At 38.5% G+C, this 7646-nt stretch overlaps 1 protein-coding gene across 3 annotated transcripts in view; it reads right to left on the bottom strand.

The window, feature by feature from the left end:
• Positions 1 to 1832: 1832 nt before the first annotated feature.
• Positions 1833 to 7646, bottom strand: part of LOC139232924 (dual specificity testis-specific protein kinase 2-like) — a 146207-nt gene continuing 140393 nt past the window's right edge. For all 3 annotated transcript variants that reach the window (XM_070863422.1, XM_070863421.1, XM_070863423.1), the window contains exons 8-9: positions 7179 to 7265; positions 1833 to 6241 (exon numbers count right to left, since the gene is read on the bottom strand). In XM_070863422.1, the coding sequence (XP_070719523.1) occupies positions 6140 to 6241; positions 7179 to 7265 (189 nt within the window). In that variant the 3' untranslated portion in view covers positions 1833 to 6139. The remainder of the gene's footprint in view (positions 6242 to 7178; positions 7266 to 7646) is intronic.

The following is a 7646-nucleotide window of genomic DNA, read 5'->3' as shown; positions in this document are numbered from 1 at the left end:
TTTCTCCATTGGAAGCTCAAGGTTCCAATGGTTCTAGAACTATAGGCTTAAAAATATCACCTTGTTTATCATTAGCATCTGGTTGTTATTCAAAGTACTTTGACTTTTTTTTTGAAGAATGAAAAGTGTTCAGGACCCTAGTACAATACTTTGTTTCTTTCAAGGTTTCCAATGAGTTGGATTCCATTAAATTTGCTGAGGGAAGTTTAAACCAGAGCCTGCCAATTATGTGGTGGCTTGGAATGGGTTTTATTTAATCATTCCAACAAGGTCAGGAAGACAGATACTGGGATGAATTAGCCTACATCCAAGGATGCTTAATGTGGTGCCCACAAGGATGAGTTTTATTGCTATGGAGAAGTAAATATTGGTAACTTGTATTGAATTTGTGATAAATAAAGATGATTCCAAAAGTAATAAAATGTATTCACAATACCTCATCTCAACAAGAAGAGATCATGAGTATTGTAACCACATGCTTTCTCTAGTCTATCATAAGAAATAGAAGCAGGAGTAGGCCATTTGGCCCCTCGAGCCTGCTCCGCCATTCAATAAGATCATGGCTGATCTGATTTTGGTCTCAACTCCACTTCCTTGCCCGCTCCCTATAACCCTTGATTCCCTTATCGATTTTAAAAAGATTTTACTTTCCTCGTAGTGTCCACTTGATTCTGATTCCTCTATCTCTAATTTTCAAAATATTGTTTAAAAATATAAGAACATTTAATAACCGAACCCCGCCACCCACTCCACAGCACCCCCCCCACCCCCCCAAACTTCCTGTAGTCAGAAGCAATAAAATGGAGAAAAAAAACCACATGTAAACCCATCATTTTGGGATGGTTTGCTGAAAGAATGCGAAGAAAGACAGAGGAAGTTTATTGTAAGACTTGTGGTAACCAAGACTTGGTCTGTTTCAAAGCTAAAAGGGATTAAAGGCAAGCGCATTTGCCCCACCAACCAGGAAAGGGCTACTTGGTTTATAATTTTTCTTAAAGTCACGAGGAAGGGTTCGAAGTTAAGTAGAGTAGGAAAGTTCTGATTATAACTGTTACTCTGAACATTCCTGCTGTCTGTATCATAAAGCAGCTTAACTATTCATGTTTAGCCTCATCTCATGAAAGTGTCATCATTGCACCTACTGAAGATTAGAGAAGTGCACACAAGGACTTGAGAAAGGTAATAGCTATTTCAAATGGCAACAGGATACTGTTGTTACCCCTCCAGGTTACACCATTATGTCAGCTGTCTAGTTTCTAAGCTCTGGAATTCCCTTCCCTAAACCTCGTCACCTCTCTGCCTCTCTCTCCTCCTTTACGATGCGGCTTGAAACCTACCTCTTTGACCAAGCATTTGCTCACCTGTCCTGATGCCACCTTCTCTGGCTTAATATCAAGTTTGGTCTGTTCCTGTGAAGAGCCTTGCGACATTTTACTACACTAATGGTGCTACATAAATGCAAGTGTTGCTAATTCGATTTTGGGCAGCACAGGCCACTTATCTGAGTGACCACCACCCCGAAATCCGGGAGAAAATCTACAGCAAACTTGAAATTTGTAACGGCTATATTTTCAAAATTATTTTAAGATAACCCAAGTCTTTACTAAAGCCATCCACTGGCTGTCCTAAATACATTCAGTAAATAAATAAAATGTACAAAATCAAACATTTCTTCTACATGAACTTTATTGTTTTAAAAACTATTATATGGATTGATCGGGCGAACAGCCCCTTGTTATCCTTGACTAATGCACGTACTGGAATTTTAAAAAGATAATTGAGACAGGAGAGCAATATCCATTTTAACAAAATATGTATTATTAAATGTTTTTAGTAATAAGCATCAACTAGCTCAAGTTTTCAACTGAAAAAGTCAAATGCAATGCAACAAGCAGCTGCTTGAGTATGTTCAGTTCTGCGCAATAATTTTCAATATTTTAGCACCATCTATAACCAGCAGGTACTGATCAAACCACGTGCTTTGTCTGTAAGCATCCACATATCTATATACAAATCATCAGTCCACAGTAGTACTATACATTATATACAACGATGCAGGACAACTTTCTCAAAGCTACCAAGAATACCTAAACGAATGCAACAGAAAACAGGTGAGATTAAACTCTGAACAAGAATCATAAGACCACTGTTCTGACGAAAGGCCATCGACCTGAAACATTAATTCTGTTTCTCTCTCCGCAGATGCTGCCCGACCTGCTGAGTATTTCCAGCATTTTCTGTTTTTATTTCATTAGACCACAGATCAACTTCTTGGCATACATAATGAACAAGTGAGTCAAACACTCCTTTGCAATGAAACTCTATGTAGCACAAAGACTGCAATACAATACACTGCCGTACTTTACTATTCAACCAATTTCATGGCTAAATATTTTAATCCAGTTTCTGAGGTCTTATGGCCCTTTATGACTTCATGTGAAAAAGCAGCCCCCCCAATTTTTTTTTAGATTTACAATTTAAATCTCCATTAAAGTGTAAAATAAAAATTGGTCCCTAATGGTATTAATTTCCCCATTGAGGCAGCTGGCAAGTAGCTTATTCCCTAGTCTCTTCTGGTCCTGAACCAGCAGCAGGAGGACAAGGCAGCAGCTCAAAGTATCTCTCTCCTGAAGGGTTTTTCTGAATGTTCTACCTTCCTGAGGTGAAAAGAGCCCATGCTCCACTTAGCAAGTCCCTTGGCCTGCTCAATCTGAACCAAGGAATCTCCGTGTCAGATCAATGGCGGGCACACAAACCCTGCCACATCCTGGCACAAGAGTAGTAGACCTTGAGACAATGTATCTCCAATGTTTTACACGACCAGGCAGCTTTTATTTCTATCATTTAAGAAAAGCCTTAAAGTGTTCACGGGAGGATTTTACCTAAAAGTTGCTGGTCAAATGGTCCTGACACAAAGAAAAATAGTTTTATTACACTTGGAACAGCCAATTAAATCAGCGAGCAATTCCGCAGCAAAATAAAATGACCAATTTATACAGAAAATACTGCAAATTGAGAAATGTCATATTCTACGTTATAATAGGGTATTAAATACTGCAAATCTACATTATAACCATACAATATTAAATACTACAAATCTACTTTTTCAATCAGTATTAAAAACATCTCGAAACGCTTAATTTGCATTGGTTATGTGGCAGATAGCGTGATGGAAATAATTCAGTAATCAAAGTGTTAAATCACCTTCTGTCATATAATGAACTGTACAATACCTGCTTCCCTGTTCCCAACCTTCATGGGTTAGATTTGAAAACTGTCTGCAATGAAATTTGATGCATCATCTCATCAGTAATCACAACACATGTAGTGTCCCAATCCAGCAGTGGCAGAGATTTTAAACCAATTGAGGATTGAGCTGACGGCAGCTGTATTCCACAAATTTGGGGACATCTAAAAGTGGCTTCAGGCCATTCAAAATCTATTTATAAACTGCACAAAACTTTATTGAGGTATCTTGTGATGTGGTTTAACAGTTCCAAAATGGAGCTTAAGAAGGCCAAGGAAGGATTTTCTGTCTTTAACTCAGTTTTTCACTTTACTGTTGTTTGTGCCCAGCTGCTAGTAATTTAAATATATCATCACAGTGTTCACCTCTACCTCTATCTTTTCCTTCTGCCCTCTTCTCTTGAAGATGCTGACTAATGCTGAGTAACAGTTGCACAAGTGCTGGACACTCTTAGTACCTTAACAGAGTGTTAAAGTTATTTATGTGTCATCCTGAAAGGTGACTGTTTACAGGCTACTCAACAATGGACAGCATTACAGCTAAGCCTACTCCTGTCCTCAGCTGATTCACATGTGCACACTTTCCAGCAGGGAACTGCAATCTGGGGTGGGAGGCTGATTTTCCCCCTCCCTAGCTCATAGCTGCTAATTTGTCATCATCATAGGCAGTCCCTCGGAATCGAGGAAGACTTGCTTCCACTCTTAACGTGAGTTCTTAGGTGGCTGAGCAGTCCAATACGAGAACCACAGTCTCGGTCACAGATGGGACAGATAGTCGTTGAGGGAAGGGATGGCTGGGACTGGTTTGCCGCATGCTCTTTCCGCTGCCTAAGCTTGATTTCTGCATGCTCTCAGCGACGGGACTCGAGGTGCCCAGCGCCCTCCATTTCCTCCACTTAGTGCTCCTGGAGTACTTCCTCAACTTAGGGCAGTCTTTGGCCAAGGACTCTCAGGTGTCAGTGGGGATGTTGCACTTTGTGTTCATTTGTACCATTACCCTAAATGAGATCGCACAGACCGTGAACCAAACCTACAGTCTTGTTTGTCTCTTATAGATCAGATTTCAGTCAGTAGTGCCTTTTAATCAGTATCCTGGCCAATATTTATCCCTCAACCAACATTCACTTAAAAAATAAAAATAAAAACAGATTATCTGGTCACTATCTCTGTGGGGCCTTGCAATCCACGCATTGGCTGCTGCGTCTCCTACGTTACAATAGTGACTGAAGTACACTTCAATAGTACTTAATTGGCTGTAAAGTGCTTTGGGACATCCTGAGGTCATGAAAGGCACTTTATGAATGCAAGTTCTTAATAACTGAACCATCAAGCGAGCTTCTACGGCCAACTTCAGCACATCTTTGCCTTTTCCAACAGAGTACTGAACCATCAGGTCGTTTTAGGATAATGAGTAATTAGTTAATCACTGAAGAAGATACTAATTACTTGTGATAATTTATCAGTTTGAGTAATACTTGTGGTATTTAATAAGGTCTGCCAGCTAAGTTGGAACTTAATCTTTCCACGTAATTAGTTTGCAAAATATATATGCTATATATATATAAAACAAAGGATAATTAATTACTATTATACGTACTGGAATGTCACCTAATAAAGGAGGATGTCAGCTTGATACACCAGAAAACTCTTCTTTCATTAAATTCCAGACAGACTTAATCACAATGGACATGTCGTTTTGAAAAATATTCTTGGCTCGGGAATGTTTTCTGCCTCTGTTCACTTGGTGAAATTTAGTTGGGACACAATGCTGCCTTCTTCGACGTGTATACTACAGTAAATATGAGGCATTGTTTGGTAAGGCAGACATGTTGTTACTGAATGGTAAACAAAACATAGGGTTCAAAAGTTGAATCCACTAGGATTTGGCTATTCTGAAGAGACTCTTATCAGAATTGGCTTTAATGAGCCTTGGTCTGACCGAGATATCTGTTTGGAAATTCAGACCCATACCTGCTGAAATTTTTCTCCTGTACAATAATTGATTGTGGGTGAGGCACTTCCATAGAACAGATCTGGCCTTAGTGTTTGATGGGCTACAGTGGGGTTGAATTGAAAACCTGAACTAAGATCAGTTCATCAAACATTATTGCTAACCCTTAGAGATCATTTTGTTTTGAGCAAAAATTAAAATTCTGGAAATATTGCTCATGCAAATTTAATGTATGATCTTGCCTCTTTCTTTTGCCTTAAATTATTCAGCATAAGAAACTTACAGAAAGTCTATTGAGCATGATGTGATTAAGACACATATGAAGAACGCTGCAGACATAAATTCACGAATGAAAGGATTAGTCCGTGAACTGACACTTGTTACATCTAGACTATTCGCTTCAGCTTCACAATAGTTGCATCTCCTATGAGAGCAGTTTAAAAGATATACATTACAGCCCACCAGCGACGATGGATTGAATGAAAACACTTCTCTGCCTGGTAACCCAGAAAGTGGCTTGCAATGGCAATTTTCCAACAAGACTTTGAATTCTGTTGCAGATGTACTTTAGTAAAGATGGAGGTAATTTGGACTTTTGGTAATAGTGTAAATCGGGCAATATCAAATCAGCCTCTCATTACATATCTCTCCCAATTTTCATTTCCATTCATGGAAATAAAAATCGGGAGAGATGTGTAATGGGTGGCTCAATCAATTATCACCCAAAGTCCAAATTACCCCCCATGATTGTTAACAAATTGATGTAGTTAGATGATGGAGTGTGTGCTTTGACTATCATGAGTGAATCAGCTCTTTCTAACACATGCCTAATTCTCACAGGTCACAGATGCATTTTTCCTCTTTGTTAATACAGTATATGATGATAACAGTCATTGCTATCACCCACATAAGGCCTTATGGCAGAATCAAACACTGACAGATTCACACCGGGATCTGATTGTCCTTATTTGGCTCCAAACTCTCCGCTACCTCCTCAAGTTGGTCCAGTAACTCAATGAAGGATGGCCTCTTAAAGGCATCAATCTGTGGGGGGGAAAGCAGAGGGCATGGTTGAGTTCTGTTTCCTTTGTGGGAACATCTGAAATGGTTTAATTTCTTTTAAAAAATACTAACTTGGTGTACAGCTAAAATGAGGCTGTACAAACAGAAAGAAACAAAAGCCTTGCATGAAATGGTTGCAGCATTTCTTAAATTTTATAATTTGGGATCACTTTATTTCCACAGGCTTTGGTGTATCAAACACAGATAACTTACTATAAGGTGCTGCACTAATTGTTCTATTAGTGAGGTTGTGACTCCGGATACCATGGGTAAATAAACATTGTACAGCTGGGAATATCAGAAGGACACCTGACTCGAAGGCACCACATAATCTTTTATTTCTAAAACTCGTGTTCTGTGGACTTGTTCGGTTTGTTAATCTGCCATTATGTCACATGCTACCATGTTAGATTGGCCAGGACAGCGGTAAGTTTCATCAGAAAGAAGTTAGGAATCAATATTGGGAGCTGAAATTTATCTCTGTGATATTAGTATCAAATGCAGTAACACATTCATGTGAGGTTCCTTTGCCTGCTATTTTTACAAATGCTTTAACCATTTTATTTTAAACCACTTGTCTTAGTGATTTGTGAACTACTGCAGTAAAGGAAGAAACCTTTAAAGGGGCTGTCCTACTTATTACACTCATTCTGACAGGGTGCCCCACCTGTAACATTTAACTTTCTCTCTCAGATGTTAACTGACCTGCCAAGCAGGTCGAGCTGATTGAGTATTTTGTTTCTACATGCATCAAAACTTGATTCCTCCCTGGAAGCACTTTTTATTAAATAAAGAGCAGCTTACTGATTTTGCCCAGGTATAGTTCCTACCATAGTCATGGTCTGTGTAATATAATTAACACCAGGGCAGTTAGTTAATCTTGTATAAAGAATGGTGACAGATCATAAATATTCCATACCCGACAGCAGCTAACAGTTATTTCCAGTACATGTTTTGGACAGCCATTCACCATTTCCTTGAATGCTTCAGCATTGAGTCCATAATCCTAGAAAAAAAATGTTTAGCAAAAAACAATTTAATAATTATGTAGAGCTTTACTACATGTCAAGCAAAACCACTTACAAACACATGGTATTAATATTTTACTTTCTAAGGCAATAACTTTAAATTGCATCATTGACTATCAACCAGCATTCTGTCATGTAGATGCTAAGTTGGTTAATACACATGTCCATATGTATTAAAAACTGTGTTAATTTCAGTAAACCTGCTCTAATATATATATATATAATTATCTTATTCAAAAGTAGAAGTACTACATCATAACTTATATCAACTATTGCTATGAAAAGATCAATCAATCCCCCTCTAACCATTTTACAAAAAAATCTTTCCTGCTGTCTTCCAGCACATCTACATTCATCAT

The sequence above is a fragment of the Pristiophorus japonicus genome, chromosome 20, assembly GCF_044704955.1.
Source record: "Pristiophorus japonicus isolate sPriJap1 chromosome 20, sPriJap1.hap1, whole genome shotgun sequence".
Classification (NCBI taxonomy): Eukaryota; Metazoa; Chordata; class Chondrichthyes; family Pristiophoridae; genus Pristiophorus; species Pristiophorus japonicus.
Note: the sequence above shows the minus strand (reverse complement) of the source record. Positions and strands in the feature narration are given on the sequence as shown.